The 16,217-nt window shown below is 55.1% G+C and overlaps 4 protein-coding genes across 4 annotated transcripts; 3 read left to right on the forward strand and 1 right to left on the reverse strand.

Moving 5' to 3' along the window:
• Window positions 1-5: 5 nt before the first annotated feature.
• BZA05DRAFT_59778 (uncharacterized protein) lies at window positions 6-2,488 on the forward strand. The gene is made up of 2 exons (XM_051488475.1): window positions 6-435; window positions 504-2,488. Exons 1-2 carry the CDS (start codon window positions 364-366, stop codon window positions 2,019-2,021), a joined length of 1,590 nt encoding a protein of 529 aa, XP_051338865.1. The 5' UTR covers window positions 6-363; the 3' UTR covers window positions 2,022-2,488.
• A 1-nt stretch (window position 2,489) lies between these two features.
• Window positions 2,490-3,690, forward strand: BZA05DRAFT_59773 (Thg1 C terminal domain-containing protein). Its single transcript, XM_051488474.1, has 3 exons — window positions 2,490-2,565; window positions 2,638-2,904; window positions 2,960-3,690. Exons 1-3 carry the CDS (start codon window positions 2,552-2,554, stop codon window positions 3,546-3,548), a joined length of 870 nt encoding a protein of 289 aa, XP_051338866.1. The 5' UTR covers window positions 2,490-2,551; the 3' UTR covers window positions 3,549-3,690.
• Window position 3,691: 1 nt separating this feature from the next.
• Window positions 3,692-6,940, reverse strand: BZA05DRAFT_59903 (uncharacterized protein). The gene is made up of 4 exons (XM_051488477.1): window positions 6,774-6,940; window positions 6,261-6,674; window positions 5,335-6,200; window positions 3,692-5,286 (listed from the first exon to the last, which is right to left on the reverse strand). The coding sequence occupies exons 2-4, from the start codon at window positions 6,651-6,653 to the stop codon at window positions 4,179-4,181; spliced, it is 2,367 nt and encodes a 788-aa protein (XP_051338867.1). The 5' UTR covers window positions 6,654-6,674; window positions 6,774-6,940; the 3' UTR covers window positions 3,692-4,178.
• A 5,147-nt stretch (window positions 6,941-12,087) lies between these two features.
• On the forward strand, window positions 12,088-16,083 carry BZA05DRAFT_419171 (uncharacterized protein; the record flags this gene model as incomplete). The annotated part of the gene is made up of 4 exons (XM_051485564.1): window positions 12,088-12,337; window positions 12,411-12,436; window positions 12,741-12,783; window positions 12,968-16,083. The coding sequence occupies 4 exons, from the start codon at window positions 12,088-12,090 to the stop codon at window positions 16,081-16,083; spliced, it is 3,435 nt and encodes a 1,144-aa protein (XP_051338868.1).
• Window positions 16,084-16,217: the final 134 nt, after the last annotated feature.

Consider the following 16,217-nt stretch of genomic DNA (forward strand, 5'->3'; position numbering starts at 1 on the left):
GATCACCTCGCGTCGCTCCCGCAAAGTATGGTGCCGCCTAGACTTCTGTGTAGAGAAAGCAAAGGGTCTAACTATGACGCCTCGGCCCTCGTGCGAGCGAGTGGAGAAGCTTAATCGACCCGAGCCCATGTGACTCAACTTACATTACGTTGTGGCTACGGCAGCACAGAGTGACAATCCATCCATCCCATCCATGTCCTCCGCGCCCACTGCAGCTGAACCTGTAACCCCACCCCGCCCACACTCCACACCACACCCACTCTACATACTCTGCACACACTGCACACTACTCGAACCTCAACAAATAGTCCCTCTCTTCCATGTCATCTTACCAAATCGACGCCGGAATAAGTCATTACGAGTATGGCATGCACACCAGCACGAACTTTATCCCCTGCGACGACGTCGGATCAAGAAGCCATCACACAGCTCGAAGTACATACTCACACTCCTCCACCCCCCCTTAATCCGCGCGCCACTAACGCGTGGCATCGCAACAACAGAAGGACTTTCCAAAACTTGATGGTGCACTAATTGCACCCATCTACTATGACACGCGCTGCGTTGCTACCGCGCGCGCGACGCTAGAGATCTTGTATGTCACCATCGACGACGAAGCGAGCAGCGGCGGGAGTGGTGGGATCTCGCCAGCAAATAGCTGTCCCGAGTGGGGAGAGGGCGGCGGAGATTGGACGAGTGAGTCGGACCCGACTACTGGCTCATTAGCGAGTTTGAATCTGGGGTTCGACGAAGAGGAAGAGGAGGAAGAGGAAGAGGGGGATGTGGGGCATTTGAGAATGATGTTTCCGACCATGAGCAGGTTCTCGCTCGAGAATGCGCTTCGAAAGGCTAGTGGCGATCTCGAGCGCGCGACCGATGAACTGCTGAATCGTGTGTCTCTCGAGGAGGATGGGGAGACGGGGAAGGGGATCGATGGGTTCGGCGAGGAGGTGATGTTCCAACGGAAGAAGCGGAAGGGGAAGGGAAGAGCGACGGCGCCGGGTCTGCAGAGAAGGATGAGTCTCCCACCGGAGGGTACGGAGAATACTCCTGTCGCACAGAGGGTGTCTGTTTGGGACAAGAAGAACGAGGAGATCGGATATATCTCCACATGCCTGGGGATACCGAAGACCGTAGTGGCTTCCACCCATCATGCGAATGGGGGCTCGGTGCCCCGGACGATAGCGACGCTGTTGGATGCGCACGGAGGGGAGGCTGTGGCTGATGGAGAGGAGCACCTGGCCGAGTTGAACGAGTTGGTGCAGGAGTTCGGCGGCGAAGTCAAGGCCGAGTACCTCGATCGGTTGTTACGGCTATGCAAGGACAACAAGATTGCCGTCTTCCAGTTTGGCGAGCAGCTCCGGCGGGGATCGCTCGCAGTACTCGGGCTGCGTCAAGTCTCGGCCGCCTCGTCACCGCGCAAGCCTGCCCCTGCAAGATCTGGGCCCACAAGACTTACCCACGATGATGGCTCGACCTGGACGGTAATTGGCACATCTCTGCAGGCAACCCAAGCTACCTCTCCCACCTACCACCGGCCACTCAACTACGCCACATCAGCACAGCTAGCCGGAGTCTACCGCCACGCCCGCAACGAGGCGTTCCAAAAAGCGGCTGCATCCCACCGTCGGTCGAAATCCGACAGGCTCATGGGGGGAGTGGCGGCCGTTTACGCCGACCAAGGGCACGAGTACCACGCGCGCACGAAGGAGTACGAAAACCGTGCTGCCGAGCAGTATGTCATTGAGAACAGTGGCGATGGCGTGCTCGATTTGCACGGTGTTACGGTGTCGCAGGCGGTTAAAATCGCCAATGAGAGGACGACGCGGTGGTGGGCCGAGGCGCAGCCCGATGCCTACGGTCGTGGGTTCCAGCCCTTCCGTATCGTCACCGGAATGGGCCGGCACAGTGCCAATGGCGAGGCGAAGCTAACGCCGGCTGTCAGCAAGATGCTGCAGCGCGGGGGATGGAAAATCGGCGTTGGGCGCGGTGAGATCCTTGTCTATGGAGTTCAGAAATAATGATGCGGTATCGAATGAGTAATGTTTGTGTTCTCTCTTTTATTCATTCATTTGGACGCCTATCTTCCGTCAGCGGATATCTTATTTGTTTAAGTTGATTATGCGGGATTTCTGCTATGTTGTGGGCGATTTGTTGCTATCTAGATCTGTAGACTGGCAGATGAAGCTGGAGTTCGGTGATGCTCATCTCGTTACTGGGCGTTTACGTACCTAGAGTAGAGTAGAATGTTTTTTATTAGCAGGTTCTTCATATAGCCAGCTGGCTGGCTGGGGGTAGTTAGTTGGGACGTTGGACATCTGCTTGATATGTTATACATACATCTAGAATCCTGGCTGTGGGGTTATGTAGCAGAAGAAGAAGAGAATCGGGGTTATGATAGGCGTTACGATTGCGGGGTGTGTTGTGTACCTGAGTCACCGGAAATCATCATTAGTCAAACTGCGGCTTGAAAGGTTATTTCACGACCCCGCCATAAGCACCCTCATATCCGTCCCCCACCCATGTCCGCTCAGCGACACCACACCCCACCATGGCGAACTCCAAGTGCGTCCCCGCCTCCCCCTCCCTCCCCCGCTCCCACCCTCTCCCTCTCCCTCCCCCACTGACCAGCCGCAGATACGAATACGTCCGCCTCTTCGAAGACCACCGCGCGCTCCTACCCAACACGTGGACAGTGATCCGCGTGGACGGGCGGGGCTTCCACAAATTCAGTGCGCGACACGGCTTCGCGAAGCCGAACGACGCGCGCGCGCTGCAGCTCATGAATGCGGCTGCGGTCGAGGTCGTCAAGGAGCTCCCCGACGTCGTGCTCGCCTACGGCGTTAGCGACGAGTTCAGCTTCGTGCTGCGCAGGGGGAGTGGGATTTTTGAGAGGCGGGAGAGGTACGTCTAGGGGAGGGGGGAAAGGAGCGCGGGGCTAATGGTGGAAGGGGGACAGCAAGATCGTCACCCTGATCACGAGCGTATTCACCGGGTGGTACATATACCTGTGGCCGTCTTTTTTCCCCACGGCTTTATCCCCGCCCCTACCCAGCTTCGACGGGCGGGCAGTCTCGTACCCCTCCGTGCGGAACCTGCGCGACTACATTTCGTGGCGGCAGGTGGACGCGCACATCAACAACCTGTACAACACGACGTTCTGGGCGCTGATCCAGCAGGGCGGGATGAGCGCCGCCGAGGCGGAGAAGGAGCTCGTGGGAACACTCGCAAAAGATAAACATGAAATCCTCTGGAAGAGGTTTGGGATTAATTATAACGATGAGAACGAGATGTGCAAGAAGGGCAGTGTTGTGGTCAGGGAGTATGAGAAACCTCCTCCCCCGCTGGAGGAGGTGCAGGGGGAAGGCGAGGACAGGATGACGAAGGGTCAAAAGGAGAGGAGGAAAAAGGCTCTCAGGAAGGGGAAGGTCGTCGTCAGGTTTTGTGACGTTATTAAGGATGCGTTTTGGCAGGAGAGGCCGTGGATTTTGGGTGCCGCGGTGGAAGAGGAGCAGGAGGAGCAGGAGGAGGAAAAGGAGAAGGAATAGACGGAATGAAGAGGATTGGGTGCATCGTGTGATATCGTGTGATAGGCTGGCCGACGGGGAAACAACGTCTTTCACGAGCCCCCTTGTATTTTTACCCTTTGAATGTAATTTTCATCTGAGTTTTAATCCACAGACTTTTCTTTGTTCAATCATTGCCAATCCATAGAGTAAACTAAACCACTGGCCCTCACGTAAGAAGTATTTACGCCCCCAGGAGCGACATCTAAATTACAAGTAATCAGGGTATCATTCACCAGCACCGGCACCAGACAAACCATTACAGACTATCAGCATGCCTCTAGAGTAGAGTAAGTAGAGGCAAAAAAAGATGCGGAGTAATAATAGCAACCACAAGACAATGAAAAAAAAAGAATCAAGACAAAGAACCCCGAGCCAACTGTAAGTAACAAAGCGCCATGTAGAAGAGTGCAATGATGGGGAAAGAAAGAAAAAAAACCACACAAACTCCTCCCAAAGCCGTAGCCAGAAAACGTCAAAGGAATAGCCAACCCAGCCCAAGTGTCCATCGCCGTTGCCACCGTCTCCAACTCCAGAGACTTATCCAACCCACTCATCATGCATCCCCATCCCCAACCCGTCCTATCCACCACCACGCCCCCATTCAATCATTCAATCATCGTCGATGCAGATAACCTCCACCTGTTTCCTCACTGCCGTCGCCTCGGAATCCCTCCTGACCATCGAGCCCTGGCGCGCACTTCCGACCGAGTCCTTGCGGGCACTTGCAATCGAGCCCTGGCGGACACTCGGAAGCGACAAATCCTCCGACTTCCACTTCATTCTCCAGCTTCCGCTCTGATCGACAATGATGCTCGCCACCTCCTCGCGCATCTTCGGATCCGCGCGCAACTCCTTCAACACGTCGTCCAGGAACCCATCGACGAGCAGATCCTCGGGCCTCGCGCGCTTGTTGCAGTGCGGACACTTGTACGAATCGTCCTTCGGCGGGAGGCCGGGGCTCTCGCGGGATCGGCTGCTCATGTAATTGTCGAAATCGAAGCACTCCGGATGCGCACACGATCTTCCCCGGACCGGCGTTCCGATGAGCTGGAACGACAACGGACAGCAGACGCCGATGGCCACCGTGCTCGAACTGATGATCATGTCGTCGTTGTCGCTCTCGTATCCGGACGAAAGCCGCCGTATAATCGCCGACTTCGATCGATCGGGGTCGATGTAACGCTCTTCGAATATCCGGGACTTCAGCCTGCTCTCGGTGGTGCATTCGTGCAGCTCCACGCCGGCATAAAATACGGATCCAGTCGAACTGCCGTTGAGATGTACGATGCTGACAGTGTTGGTGCCCGGTTGCACGTAATTTGTGATATCGGCGGGGTAGTCCCTGCCCCAAGTTTCTTTTCGTCGAATTTCTATCCGTTTCCCGTTGATCTCGATGAAGATGTTCCTCGGCCATATCGATTCCTTGCTCATCCACTCTGTATCACTCGTCGGTTTGGACTCCCCGGACTTCGTCTGAAACTCTACACAACGCAGCTTGTATATCAAGGAACCACTGTCGACATTGCTCCGAAGTGGCGGGTCCATGAGGTTTGTTGCTGGAACTGTTCTAGCCAGGCGGTGCTCAATATCAACCGGTAGCTGCCAGGCCCGCTTTTCACACGACGCAGATAACTCCATTAGGTTGACCGGGAAATCTATGATGCCGAAATGCAGTGGATCCGAAGTAGTTGCGGTTGAAGCCAACTCCATCTTTGGGCTCTGCAGGTGCAGCTGTAGTAAGTTTTCCTGAAGTGCCGGCAACGGCTGTAATGTGGGACGACGAGGTGGTGGTTGCAGGGCCGGCGGTGGTGCTTGCAGCTGTGCTTGCAGCTGTGCGGTCCAAGCAGCTGTCGAATTGTGGACTTGTGGTTGGGCGTATTGCTGCCCTTGCCCTTGCAAGGGTCGCTGCTGCTGCTGCTGCTGCTGCTGCTGCTGCTGCTGCGGTCCCTGTTGGTATTGTTGATGTGGACCATGCGGCCCGGCAAATGCCTGTAATTGCGGAGGGTGGGCCGGATGCCAATTCTGACTTGGATGGTAAAATTCCAATGGTCGTATTTGTCGAGGTTGCTGCTGCTGCTGCTGGTAGGAGAGCTGTGAGAGGTAAAGGGAATTTTGTGTATGTTGTTGAGGGTGAGCCGGTTGCGCACGAGCTTGTAGCTGCTGCTGCTGTTGCTGCTGCTGCTGTTGCTGTTGTTGGCGCTGTTGGACCTGCTGCTGCTGCATTTGCTCACGCTGTTGCCTAGCCTGTTGCTGTAGCTGCATCAACTGTTCCCGCTGTTGGACCTGCTGCGGCTGCTGCCGGTATTCCTCCAAGAGTTGCTGCTGCAGCTGCTGTTGCTGTTGTTGGCGTTGTTGGCGCTGTTGGATCTGTTCCGGCTGTTGCTGGTATTCGTGCAAGAGCTGCTGCTCCTGCTGCCGGGTTTGCTGCAGCTGTTGCTCACGCTGTTGCCGAGCCTGTTGCTGTATCTGCAACAACTGTTCCTGCCGGAGTTGCTGCTGCTGCTGTTGCGTCCGGAGCGCAAACTCCTGCTGCAGCTGCTGCCGGAAATCATCAACCCCGATCAACTGCCGGTTCGGAGCCATTTGCGGCGGTTGTTGTTGGGGGAAATTCGGAGATTGCTGTGGGTGTAGCTGTTTTAGTGTCAGAAGTGTTGTTGACGGAATGGAAGGAAGTATTGAGCGGATAATTACCAACGGGGTTTGTGGCGGCGAGGCTTGGTTGGCAGCAACCCGGGGTTGGGGTTGTGATCCGTTTAATCCTTGAAAGTATTCCCCCCTGGGCTGCTGTGTTCCATCCGCATTCGGAAACGTGGCAGACAACGGAGTGGGCGGCGGAGATGCGTTGCTTCCGAGAACTGGGGTTCGGTATCCGGCATTGACAAAAATGCTCGTCTCGGTTGTAGCAGGTGCTACTGTTTTGGGGATAATCCCCTTCTGCGCGGCCTCTTCCAGTAGCCCCTCCCTCCTTCGCAAAACCATCTGGCGGATGGAATAGCCAAAGAGTGCCACCAACATCGGGGAGCTGAATTTCAGAACCTTCTGCAAATCTTCGTCCGTAGGGCAGTGCAAGCGCTGGCGGCACATGCTCTGGAATTTTGCTACGGCCTGCGATGAGAATTAGACAAACACTCTCTAGTAGTGAACTGGCAGCAGATGCAATGATTGGCACCAAACGCAAAGTTGCGGCTTCAAGGGGTAATTCACTTCAACTGCAAATCGGTGCCCAGACGGTCACTCGCCTCCCTTCCGTCTCTCGCCCACTCGCGGGTGCGGTTCCACCGTAAAAATGAAAATCAAAAGGATTCAACATACCTGGTATCCGTCCGAGAAGAAAAGTCGAGCATCCGTCAAAGCTACCATCATTCTTGAACTCCGCTCCTCTCCAAGTTGCCATGGAAGATTCGAGAAGAACGTAAGACAAGTTTGGCTTAATGGCTGATCCTCATGGTCGGGATAGAAAGTCCGCATAAAATCCGCACCCTTTTGATGCATCGTCGTGATATTGGCATTCCGTTTTGCCTCCTCTGATGCGACTCCCACAAAACAGAGGATTTGGTGGATGAGAAGATACATCAAATCGCCTTTCAGGATGGCCTCTCTGAGAAAGAGGGCGCGGACTTTCTCCGATCTATTGAGGGGTGTACCGATGGCCGCTTGTTGCCTCGCGAAGGTTGTGAGCTTAGTGATGAAGGCATGTGATTCCTTCTTCTTTTTAGCGCCCAGAGCCTGATCTTGGCCGGGCATCACCTGGTTGGACGTTGCTGCGCCAGGAAATGTTAGGCGTAATGGTGATGGTAATGGAGACGAAGCCAGCGTGAAGACTGTACGCGGGCCGAAGGCGGTCTCGACAGCCAAACTACTACCACCACAGCCGCCGCCACTGCTGCTGCCGGGATCAGTGTCACCGCTGGTGACAGAGTGGCCGCCGTTGGTGCTATCGCCCATTATTCCGTGTACGATTTGCGATGGTCTTCGCGACTGTGGCTGAGTAGCTTCGGACGATGACATTGCTCGTTTGAGAGGTCTTGGATCTTGAGTATCCAGGTCGTCCCCCGGTCTCTTATGGCCGGTTTGATCCTGCAGTTGTCGATGCTCTGGTCCCGGTGGAGACTTGCTAGGTGCCGGCGAAGGCAACATGTTTTCGACTTCCACTGCACTTAAACTTTCGCCGCAGAGGTCCACAGGTTGTTCTTGAGTACCCTCTGGCCCGGTCGGCCCGATGTTTCTATTCCTATCGGCTGCTGTGGGTCGCGGTGATGACGTCCTAATGGTATCGGCTGATATGATCCTTGGATTTGCTCCTCCAGTCGTACTGGCGACCGCTTTCTCGGCCTCGGTAGGAAGGATCTGATGGGGTGTATTTGGCGACTCTGTTGGACTCGGGCCCTTATCAGGAGTCGGCGGGTTCTTTGGCTTTTTGTGGCGACGCAGCGGCCCAGTCTGTTGCCGCACAGTCGGCGGTACAGCACCTCCGCCGAAAACCCGCACTGCGTTGTCATTCAACATCCATGATCTTGGTTTGCCGCCGATGAATGTATTCAACGTATTATTCGCTATCGTCACCTCGAGGTGCACTTGTCTGTAGAACTCGGAGTTAGCCATTGCTGTTCAATCGATGATTGTTTGTTGGGATAGAACTTACGAAGCTACCGTTGCCGCGCCACTATCTTCTTGTCTAGCAGGCCGGCCGGGTTGCCCCCCGGGAGCAGGTGGGGTCCCGGTTGCAGAATTCTTTTGTTGCCACTGAGAAGTCATCTCCAATCTCGGTCGAGGGAAAAATCTTAAGGCAAATTTTTTTTTTAATTTTTTTTCGCAAACTCCGTGGTCCACGGTCCAACGCGATCCCAAAGCCAGACGTCGAAGGAGCCGAGCAGCTGAAATAAAGAAAATCTGAGACAAGGTTGCTATGCGCCGATCCCTATCGCTTTTCCGTTAATGAGGTCGATACGCGGGATTCGCGGAGGCAATATATGGATTGACGTGGCGAATTGCCATGCAAGAAGGAGGGATACCGGTCCGATGCTACTGGGGGGGGGGGCGGGGGGAGTGGACGGCAGGTTGTTTGCGACGTGATGATGTAGATATGCAGGTCTATAAGTGGGGGGGGGACGAATTCGAAGTCCCGTGGAAGACGGCAGGTCTAAGTGTCGTGTGGCCGGTCCGGAGTGGTTGTATTTGGAGGCAGAGTCGTCTCTGAGATTGCCGCTTCGTCCTCCGCGTCGACGTCGAGCATCAACCGCCGTGCCGGGATGAAGGTTTCTTCCAGGCGGACGAGTCTTCACTCTTTGCCCTTGGACTTCCGTCCGGCCGTAGCTTTCTTGTATGGGGGGGGCTCTTTCTCTCGAGCGTTCGTCATAAACTAGAGTGTGGCAAGTATCCTGAGAGCTATGTGTGGAGAGAGGAGACGGGGGAGATCTTTCTTTCTTTTCTTTCTTTGTTGGAAGACTTCGGTAGTGCAGGTGTTATCATGAATCTTTGATTGATCTACCCTGCATGGATACGTCTAGATAGGCTGGCTCTTCTGTCTGGGATCCGTTTGGATCAAGGACTGGTCACTGATGGGGAACAGGGAGGAGAGGAGAATTTATAGGAGAAGAGGAGTGGACTGAGTGAGGTATGTATGATGTAGAGAGGGATGGAATTCGAAGGTTATGGAAGATGAAATGGACAACACAGGGGGATGAGGGGTTAATGTACCACCAGCACTATTGCACAAAATACCCCAGTTTGGCAAGGTACTCATGGTTGAATTTGTGCACAGACCACAACATGTTGAGGTGGAGAAGAGAAGCAATCTCTCTGATTAGATGGAAACAGAGGCTGGATGGAAACAGAGGCTGGTGCAGAGGGGGTGGTGTAGGCTCTTATGTAGTTTTTTCTTCTTTCCCCCTTGCTCTGTTTTTTGGAGTAGCCTGATCACATGGCCCGATGCCGAAGAGTCCTCAAGATAAAGCAGTCCATTCGGGCGGTGGGTTGGCGAAGAAGTAGAAGAAGAAGAAGCCAAGCGCTTCTGTTGGGCCGATAAGTAGAGAAGATGGCCGGAAATGGAAGCCAACACGACGACCGCAAGCCGCGACATGCAGCTAGCATGGATGGACAACCAGCTGGAGTTTGGAGGGCTTACACCATTCGATTGCGTGTACGGCAACCTGGCCGATAAGGACGGAATCGCCGAACACCGAACATGCTTCCGACAGGTCTATAAGTATCAAGCCGGATTGTCTCTCCCCCCCGTCAAACGTCTCAAGTGTCTCAACAGATGATCGCTACGTACATTTTCTACAAGAAACCAGTCGAACGGTCACTCATTGAGACTTTGCCCACGGTTTTGGGGATTCTAGTACCTAGTAATTGTGTCTGCAGAGCTCACGCGCGGCGCATCGTTAAGCTCACGCTCCGCGCATCGGAGATCTAGGTATGCATACGTGGAATGTAGCGTCTTTTAAGCTCACGCTCTGCGCATCGGAAATCTAGACAGCCTTGTATGTGGCGGCCACGGGCCGGGGGCCATGAGCCTGGGAATGGGGCGGAATGGCGACGGCAGTTTGACGGGCTCCCCGTTTCCGGATGCGTGGGTATGAGACGAGACGGGGGGGCAAAGTGCAAAGTGCAACGGAACACAGCGTGTCACCCAACTGCTGCGGGCCTACGAGTCCATGGAGTGACTGGACAATATACGGAGCAAGTTACGGGGTCTGGTTCCAGGCATGTTGAGTAAATAGGCAAGTTGCATGGAGTGTGTGTTGTCTCGTCCGATCGTCAGTGACCTCCGAGTCGCTGCTAGCGCATTAGCTACAGCTTACAGCTCACATGCCGACTCTGCTTGCCGAGTGAGAATTCGAACGGACGCCTGTCGCTCAACCGAGCCTCGTGTAACTGAGTAACTCCCGGTAACTCTGTACGTATCGTTTGAGTGGAGGGGCGTCGGGGGCGGGGGATTGGCCTGTATACTACTGGTACATGGAAGAGGTGCGTAGAGTGTACTGCGCATGCAGCAGCAGGGTACATAAATCGTGCAAGCAATCGTGCGAGCAAAATCATGCAAAGCCACAATATTCGCCATGAAGAGTGCCACTGTTGGCTGCCACTCTACTACCTGGTGCTCTAGTACGTACCTTGTACACACATACGTGAGTGACTGAACCCCTCCCCGCACCATCGACTCCCTCCCGACCTTCTTGCTGTCTGGCTGCTTTCTGTCAGCCCGTCTTAAGCTTTCCTCTATCTATCACATCGACCGCGGATTGCCGTGGTGTGTTTGGCCGGCCAATTATAGCCCACAGGCAACATCCATTCTGGACAGTGGACAGTGGACAGTGGGTGGTGGTGGTCACCCAATCTCTGCAAGGTGATGATGCTGCACGCTGAGATCGGAAGGATGGGGAAGGATGGAGGGCCCGTGGATGGTGGAAGATCATACGGGCCATCCCTCCATACATCACATCCAATCCATCCATCCATTAAATAGGCAGCGATGATGCTAGCCGCAGCCAGTGAGGCGCAGATATTGTGGTGAGGAAGAAAACCCGGGCGCCCTTCGTTCGTCCCTCCGTCCGTTCTTCTCTCCGGCCTTTTCTCATTCTAAGCTCCTCCCTCTCGTTCTCACTCTCGCTTTGCGATCTCCACTTTCTTTCTCTCCTTGATACTTCTGGAACGCTGCGTCTTCTTCTTCTTCCGTTCTACATATCATACCTCTGATGCTTGGAGTCGCCATTCGACGACGACAACTAACATCTGTCATCGATCCGGTGAGATTTCACCTTGTCTTCACCTATTAAGCGCTGCGAGGTCCCACAGACTCTCTCTCGCGCGCGCCGTCGCAAACCAGATCTCTCGCTTCTGGCAGCAGCACCTGGTCCGTACCATCAGTCCAGCCGACCTCGCCGAAGAGCGCGCGAACTCCGCAGTCGGCCGTTTGTTGTCACTGCCACTCGTTACGCCTCGCAGGCAGGCAGCTGCTTCTTGCGTTGCGTCGCATTATACAGCCGCTCAGCTAGAGTGGAGTGAAAGTACTCCACCTAAAGTACCTGCTCGCCTTGCATACCACCTTGTCGATCTGTCGTTTACGCACACCTACATACCGATAACTTCACATAAGAAGTAAGTAGAAGTACCTAATGTAAGGCAGTTGGCCGGGCGACAGACGTGGAGGGGCTTTCACTCAGTCGCTTCCCTCATCCTCATCCACTACCATCCCCCCCACCTCCCCGCCCCCTCCCCGAAAGGAAGAGCAGAGAGAAAGAGATAAAAAGAGAGGACATCGCGTCCAGGTCGCACAAGCAGTTCATACGAGTTGCCGTTCCGTTCCGTGTAGGGGCGAAGCGAAGAGAGAGAGAAAGAGAAAGAGTACGGGCGGGAGAGAGGAGAGAGAGACGAGGGACGACAGAGTCATTGCGACGTGTGGCCGTCAGCAGGCTAATTGCAGACATTATCCGCGCAGTTGCCCCGCTCAACGCCGCCTTCGTAACCTTAACTACTCCCCACGCCACCGAATTACCACCACGGAAAGGGCGAAAACATGGTCGAGACAGTCTATGGCGGTGGCAAAGGCGCGACGTCGACTCTGTTCGCCGAGGCCGAGAGATCTCTGCGCTCCCCGAGCCCGTCGCCATGGTCCGCAACATCCCCGCCACCGAACGAAGGACCTGCGCGCCCATCCATCGTGATGGACGCGACAATTTTGGTTGCGATGCATGACTTCGAGGCTCGCTCGCCAGACGAGTTGACCCTTCACAAGGGCGAACAGATAGAAGTGATCGAGCGCGACGGTAGGCGACCCAGCAGCACCAGCAGCATTCCTAGGCGGTACGACAGATTTATTTCTAACACTACGTTTCACAGAGGAATTTAATGACGGCTGGTACATGGTCAGTAACAATTTCTTTCTCTTGTTCTTTTTTTCTCTCTCTTTTCGCTTTGACGTGGCAGCGATGCGGGTGATGGCGGTGATGGGCCGAAGACATGGCAGCTGTCCCCCCTCTCGTTGGTTGGCAGCTCATTCCCGAGCTTTGTGCCCCCCTGTTTTGGGCGACCACCAGCGGCGCCACTACGAATGAGCAGCAATTCATAAAGATGATGCTTTCCACTCGATTTGCTGCCTGCGATTTTCTCGAAAATAGAGTGTATATCCAAGAGTGTAGCTTGTGGTTAACATGCTGTTTCATCGTGTAGGGTCGATCACTCGCAACCAACGAAACGGGACTGTTTCCCCAAGGTGAGCGACGACGCTACCATTCCCTCCTCAATCCCATCCGGATAAGCGCTCCGTTCTCGCTTCCTCGGGCGAAGAAGGGAGGCAAGAAAGTCGCATACACAAAGGAGACAAGCCAGGAGAGGAGAGAAAGGGAGCTCCTACGCAATCGGTCGTTAATGCTAACTGCAGCGGGGATCGTACTTAGTCTACACCACGAACCCTGATACCACCGTCATGCACGCCTCTCCGGCAATTTCCACGTCGTCGTCGGGGGCACCCTCCTCCAACACGATCGAGGAGCAGCCAACTTCTCCGCCGACTGTTACCCCTGCCGCACTGCAACCACCCAAATCTGCCCTTCCCGACCTCCAAGAGTCGCACCCATCTGCTTCTTCGTACTGCGACGCGCACCCCCCCTCTCCAGCGCATTCTGCCGATGGTGCGCCGACTAGCGAAACTCCTACCCCGCCATTGACTGTCGAGAAAGGACGGTCCACACCATCACCGAAGAGAGCGTCATCAATCGGACTGAACGGCAAGAGTCCCGACGAGAACGCGACAAACTTTCCACAGGGGCTACGGAGTCCTGTAGTCGAAGACACTTTGAGCGACATCGAGGAGGCGCTTTCTGAAATCACTCAGAATCGCCGCCACCGTGCCAACAAGGCGATACGAGACCACAATCGCCGACACAGCGCAAGCATGCCTCCCCCAGGCCCCGACACCCGCCTTCCTCACGCTTCCGAGATGCTGGCCGATTCATCGTCCGAATACTCGAATCATGATCCGTCAGTGGACGTCTTTAGCTCGGACGACGACCACGACGAGCCACTGGACTTGCCCTTCGCAAATGCGGACGAAGTTCCATATACAAAGTTAGATGTCATGAAGTGGTCACCTGCCGATGTTTCCCAGTATCTACAGAGTCGGCAGATTCCTCCGGCTTCCTGCAGGCGATTCGAGGAGGAGGAAGTGACAGGCGCAATTCTGCTGCAATTGGAAATGTCTCATCTGAAGGATGAATTGAAGCTGGGCAGTTTTGGCAAACGGTTCGAAGTGTGGAAGGAAATCGAGCATCTGGTCAAGAATCTCAGACAACCAGCCACAAAACCCCGAAGCGGAAGCGATGCTGCAGCTCGGCTTTCTACAGTAGGTTTCACAGGCCACAACCGGCAACGCAGCAGTACGGTTGGGACGACCGCGTTGCCCCAGGTCCGCAATCAACCCAGTCGCCCCCTGTCTCGGCAACACCAGCAGCAGTACCAGATCAACGTCCAGGAAGCCAACACTTACGAATCGGGGGCCTCGTCCTTAAAGACACCCGTTACCTCGTCCGCCACCATCCCATCCGAGGTGTCCTCCCCCACCTCCCCCATCTCAGGCATCTGGGAGAAACCGCGGTCACCGCCTCTTTCTCCTCCACAGGTAGCCAAGATGAACAGCATCAGCATCATTGCGCCCTCCCCCTCTCCCTCACAGAAGCGACTTTCAGCCCAAACGTCACCGTCTACAGGACTGAACGTCGCCATGTCAGCAAGCGCAGCCGTGCTCACCGCTGGTGGGATCGACAACCACTCCCATCGGCGAGAGTCTTCATTCGACAAGAGCTGGTTGGGCAGTCTGGTAACCGGACCGCCGCGGCCGGCCACAGCTACCGGCATGCGCGAGCAAAAGAAGCATAAGACTCCCCCGAGCGTGGTTACAAGAGATAGTGTTATCACTGGCGACGGTGGCGTGGAATTGACGGAATCGCCTGTGCATATGACGACGGAGCGGAGTTACTTTTCCAGCGGTGAAGCGACAAAGGAACGGAAGGTATTGCATAAGAAGAATACCGTCAGCTCCCAGAGCTCCGCTGATGGACAGACCAAGCCAGCGAAGGGAAATACGTCTACTCGCCGACACTCTAGGATCGCTAGTGCCGGTGCTGAGGCAATACGGAGAACTTCCGCATCGACACTGTCGGCGCTGTCATATCACAAGAGTGGAAAAGAGAGGAAGAGGAAGAGCAGGTCGTTCAGTGGTGACGTGGGACTTTCGGACTATGAGCTCGAAGACGCGAGCACGATTAGCCGAGCGGTATCGCCTGCGACGTTCGCTGCTGTGCCATATGTTAGTCGCTCTCTGACGAACTCCGTCAGAGTCAGATCCACGATCGTTGAGAACACCACTCCCCCGGTCTCTCCAGGCAGAACAAGTACAAGCACAGGCGACGGATCAACTCCTTCCCTGACTGTTACGATGGACGGCGATGCAGCCCCAGATGTACCCGCGAAGGCGGAGCGTCAGAACTCAAAGAAGGTCAAGGACAAGAAGATCCGCACAGTCTCCTCGGGCTCGGAGCTTCGAAACAAATCGAAGAAGCAGACGACAGCCTTCCAAAAGGGATTGCGGGAGATTACTCCGGCAGAGGCAGCGAAGAATGGTGATTACAGCGGATGGATGAAGAAGCGTGGATCCAGCGGGGTAGGAGCGTGGAAGTCCCGCTTTTTTGTGCTCAATGGGCGTCGGCTCTCCTACTTCTACTCGCTTAATGATAAGGTGGAGCAAGGACTGATCGACATCACTTCACACAAGGTGTTGTCGGCTACCGATGATCGTTTGGTCGGTCTTCACGCAGCCATCGCAGCCGTCGCGAGTCCTGTCGCAAGTCCGCGCGCTGCTGGTGGCTCGCCGTTATCGCCGGGCGCCGGTACTCCGGTCTCGCCTGGAACTCCAGCAAAGGAAGACTCACCCAACCCCGCCAAGAAGAAGGAAAAGGACCAGGGCTGGTTCACGTTCAAACTTGTACCGCCTGCGCCCGGCGCCGCAAAGGGTGTCACCTTTACGCAGCCCCGCCTCCACTACTTCGCCACCGACACGCGTGATGAGGGCAAAAAGTGGATGGCGGCAATGATGAAGGCTACTATTGACCGCGACGAGACGAAACCGGTCATCACCAGCTACAACGCCAAGACGATCTCGCTTAGCAAAGCCCGTGCGTTGCGAGCTAGACCCCCGGATCTGTCGAGTAAGGAGGAGGGATTGGGCATCGCGTTGGACTCGTTGGGCATTTCCGTTACGGATATCGGCGAGGAGGCGGATGTCGAGGATGAGGAGGCGGGTGGAGCGAGCATCAAAAGCATCCCCGAAGAACCGGAATCGGAGATCAAGGAAGACACCGCCACTACTTCGACCACCAGCACCTCCGTCATCGAAGGGAGTGAGCTGAGTGAACACGCCGTGATCGACCATTCAATGTTCGAGCAGCCGAATGTCTCGCAGGACGGAAAGCCCGCCGCCGGCATACTACAGGTACAGGCCATTGGGATTGTAGGATAGATCATAGATCGATCTTCATAGCTAGGGGTTGTCTTTGGCTTTGTCATTTGCCTTTCTTCTCAATCGTTGCTTGCTTTCCTTCCCTTCTTCGCGGCATGGAACTGGGTTTCTCATCATCGTTTTTTTTACATTTC

Source organism: Tricharina praecox, assembly GCF_024521635.1.
Source record: "Tricharina praecox strain CBS 144465 chromosome Unknown BZA05scaffold_14, whole genome shotgun sequence".
Classification (NCBI taxonomy): Eukaryota; Fungi; Ascomycota; class Pezizomycetes; order Pezizales; family Pyronemataceae; genus Tricharina; species Tricharina praecox.